Source organism: Nuphar pumila, chromosome 11 (genome assembly GCF_984573655.1).
Source record: "Nuphar pumila chromosome 11, dmNupPumi1.hap1.1, whole genome shotgun sequence".
NCBI lineage: Eukaryota > Viridiplantae > Streptophyta > Magnoliopsida > Nymphaeales > Nymphaeaceae > Nuphar > Nuphar pumila.
Genome location: NC_143259.1, coordinates 103,975,885 through 103,980,246, shown reverse-complemented (window position 1 = coordinate 103,980,246; position 4,362 = coordinate 103,975,885). Strand labels below are relative to the sequence as shown.

At 37.1% G+C, this 4,362-nt stretch overlaps 1 protein-coding gene across 1 annotated transcript; it reads left to right on the top strand.

Moving 5' to 3' along the window:
• Positions 1–1,230, top strand: LOC149822663 (Eukaryotic aspartyl protease family protein). The gene has a single exon (XM_089980143.1). The coding sequence runs from the start codon at positions 1–3 to the stop codon at positions 1,228–1,230; it is 1,230 nt and encodes a 409-aa protein (XP_089836269.1).
• Positions 1,231–4,362: the final 3,132 nt, after the last annotated feature.

The window sequence follows — 4,362 nt, the reverse complement described above, 5'->3', positions numbered from 1 at the left end:
ATGTGTGAACCAATTAGGGAAATTAGAGATGGGTACCTCATTTCTCTAAACATAGGGACTCCCCCTCAATCCATTCAAGTTTATATGGATACTGGGAGTGATCTCACTTGGGTCCCATGTGGGAACCTCTCCTTTGATTGCATAGAGTGTAATGGCTTCAGGTTCATCTCTGCATTCTCTCCTTCTCACTCCTCTTCCTCCTCTAGGGACCCTTGCTCTAGCTCCTTGTGTATGGATATCCACAGTTCTGACAATTCCTATGATCCCTGCACCATGGCAGGTTGCCGACTAAGTACCCTTATCAAGGGCACATGCCCAAGACCTTGCCCTCCATTTTCCTACACTTATGGTGCAGGTGGTGTTGTCACAGGGACATTGACAAGGGACACACTCAAGGTACATGGGACCAACATCAGTGTCACTAGAGATGTTCAAGCTTTCTGTTTTGGGTGTATGGGCTCCACCTTCAAAGAACCCATTGGGATTGCTGGCTTTGGTAGGGGCCCACTTTCACTGCCTTCACAACTGGGGTTCCTGCAAAAGGGTTTCTCCCATTGCTTTCTGGGCTTCAAGTTTGTCAACAATCCTAATCTAACCAGCCCATTGGTAATAGGAGATTCAGCTGTTAGGCATAAGCAGCAAATGCAGTATACACCCATGTTGAAAAATGCCATGTACCCTTACTTCTACTATGTAGCCTTAGAGGCCATCAGCATAAACGGTGAGATGTTGGAAGTGCCTATGAATCTAGGGCACTTTGATGAACAAGGAAATGGAGGACTATTGATTGATTCAGGTACAACCTATACCCAACTTCGTCAACCATTCTATGCCGAATTTCTTTCATTTGTGCAGTCAAAAGTGATACACCCAAGGTCAGCTGAGTTTGAGTCAGGAAGTGGGTTTGATCTCTGTTACAAGGTTCCTTGCCCTCCTGGAAATCTAGAAGAAAACCTTCCTCTCATCACATTCCATTTCCTGAACAATGTTACACTGGAACTGCCAAAAGAGGATGTCTTTTATGCAATGGCGCCTGCAAATAACTCGGTCGTAGTGAAGTGTTTGCTGATTCTTGGGATGGAGGATGAGGGCCATGGACCAGCAGGTGTCTTTGGGAACTTCCAACAACAAAACATAGAGGTTGTTTATGACTTGGAGAAGGAAAAAGTTGGGCTTGAACCGAAGGATTGTGCTGCTGCTGCTCTTAGTAATGGATTACATGGGAAGTGAGAGAGACAGAGAGAGAGAGAGATGGCCTTAAGCCTCAAGTTTTAATCTTTAAAAAAATGATCATGGTAATGAACTAAAAATGGAAGTGTGAGGTAAGGTTTTGAAGCTGAGGTCATCTTGTGTTGCCAGTGTATCTTTTATTCGTTTGCTCTTTGGCTTGTACTTTTTCTTCTTTTGTTTAATGGAAATGTTATAGTCCAGACTCAAAAAGCCCCATGAATCATAAAAACCTACCAAAGTCATGATGAGGGAAGACATAAAAGGTAATGAGGCTTCAGTTGTTTGATCATACATATTAGCCGACTGATTGAATAAAGAGGAAGCAGGTTACCAGGTATGTAAGCACGTGCGACTCATTTTCCTGCATCACTTAGCATCGAAGTCCAGTGAGTTTGCAAAGACTTAAGCACCCTTTCCCACCATTAGCGTCAAAAAATGATGTTTCAAGTAAAGGACAAAAATGTTCTCCGGTCAAAGTTTGTAAATACTTAAGTACCCTTTCCCGCCATTGGTGCCATAAAACGATGTTTCGATTAAAGGACAAAAATGTCATCCCACCAGAAAGGTTTGAAATCATCATCATTTTCGCCCTAAGGAGTAAACTTCTCTGCTTTAATAGGAGCTCATCACAATATGTCACCCTAAACGATTTGGATCACCCTTTGACGACGCACCATCTACTGTAACATGAGCTCCCTTTGACAATGCAGCCTTTGCCGTCGTCTGCTGCCGCCGGAGCACCCTTTGCCGTCGTCTGCTGTCGTCGGAGCGTAGTCGAAGCACATTTGCCACCATTGGCTGCATCTACCTTCTAGGTGTTTCTCCTCCACTGTCGGATTAGCAAAACTTGTGTCCTAGAAGGTGATTTTTGTGTAAGTTTTCATTATGTAAACAAATCGATTTGTAAATCCGAATGCTAAATCTTACAAGTGGTTGTACTATACATGCTAAATGACACCTATTGTCATACTAAAACAAGAGTCGTGAAAGGCAACGATATATACTTATGGAGGCTAAATTTCTACAACGATTTGTAAGTTTGAAATTAACAAAGAGTTATACATTTAATACAATAGCGATTTGTTTGATGCAGCAACGATTTATACGTTTGAATCAGTAGCGATTTACGATTTATGATTCATGATTTATACATTTAAAGCAACAACGATTTATACATTTAATGCAGTAGCAATTTATGATTTACAACAATATGTACTTATGAAGGGTTCAATTTCTACAACGATTTGTACGTTTGAAGGAGCGCTTTGTACGTTCGATGCACCAACGATTTATACGTTTGAAGCAGTAGTCATGTGTATTTATGATTTATGAAGTTACCATGATTTGTACTTAAATTTGCTAAATCATACTACGATGGTTACTTAGGAAGCAAAAAGCGTTACAATGATATATACTTATGAAGGGTGCAATTTGTACAACAATTTATACGTTCGAACTAACAACGATTTATACGTTTGATGCAGTAGCGATGTGTAAATATGAAGTTACCTCGATTTGTACTTACTTTTGCTAAATCGTACTACGATGTTTATTTATGAAGCCAAATATTACCACAGCTTGTAATGTTGGTGATTGTATAACGAATGTGATAATTTGTAATAATATATACTTGAAAAAGCGGTTGTAACATACAATGATGCAATTAGCAATGACTACAATTCTTAAGACAAGAAAGCCTTCGCCATTTGAGGGGATGACTCTTGCAGAAATCATCCGCCAATCTGATATATATGAGGGTTATGTAAAGAACATTGAGAATGAAAAAGACAAGAACAAATTGTTGGATATTTATTATGCCTGATCCATCAGATATTGAAGATGAAAAACAAATGAAGAACGATGAGGAAGAACTAAAAATGAAGAGGAAGAAGAAGAATGACGAAGAGAAGAAAAAGCAAAGGAAAAAGGAGGAGGAGAATGAAAAATACGTGCACTTATGAGGCAAAAGGATTTCTTCCTGCCGACCATGCAAAATTAAATTTATATGCACATCATTCTTCATGTTATCTGTCATGATCGTCAGTTTCATCGCACTATACTATGCATAGAGTTGTTATTTACCGTGCCAATAAAAGAAACGACTTATCGTATATGTGTGTTGACAATAGCGATTCAAGAGACAACAATTTAATGAACATCGATTTGAATATGCACATCGCTACCGCAATCGTGCAACAATGTAAATGTCACACACACACGTTTCAATATCATAATACAAATGTCATACAAATCAAAACTAGCAAACACATAATATGTTACAAATCGATATATATATATTGCATAATATATTACAAATTGGTACAAAAATTCAACATAATAGCTTACAAATCGATATTAACAAACAAAATAATATCTCGCAAATGGTATTTGTGCATATACCCTAAACCCTTAATATCTTACTAAACCGTAATGTTAAACCACAAACCCTTAATATATTACTAAACCTTAAACCCTAACCCTAAACCCTTAACCTAAACCCTAAACCCTTAATATCTTACTAAACCCTAACCCTAAACCCTAAACCCTAAAACCCTAAACCTAAACCCTTAGCATAAACCCTAAACCCTTAATATCTTACTAAACCCTAACCCTAAACTCTTAATATCTTACTAAACTATAATGCTAAACCATAAACCCTTAATATATTACTAAACCCTAAACCTTAAACCCTAAACCCTAACCCTAAAACCTAGCACTAAAACCTATAAACTAAACCCTATACCTAAACCCTCGATTATGAAGATGATTCGTTATATCGATTTATAAGCTATAAACAGGAATTTACATATCGATTTGTATGATATTTGATCATCGATTTGCATTATACTATGACAATATCTTCGTAACAAAGGCAAATTGACTAAACATTACAACAATTTTTATGATATCAATAGGATTTGCCATATCGATTTAAGAAAATGTTTTAATTCTTAATATCGATTTAAGATATTGTTTTGATTCTAAATATCCATTTTGAAGATATCAAAATGAATTTTCAAATCGACTTAAGATATTGTTCTGAATCTTAATATCGATTTTGTACTGATTCTTGATATCGATTTAAGTTATTGTTTTGATTCTTAATATCGATTTATATGTTATTGTTATGAT

Bases quoted from the DNA above. Each gene is read 5' to 3' on its own strand.
- LOC149822663 (XM_089980143.1), top strand. From the start codon at position 1: ATGTGTGAACCAATTAGGGAAATTAGAGATGGGTACCTCATTTCTCTA.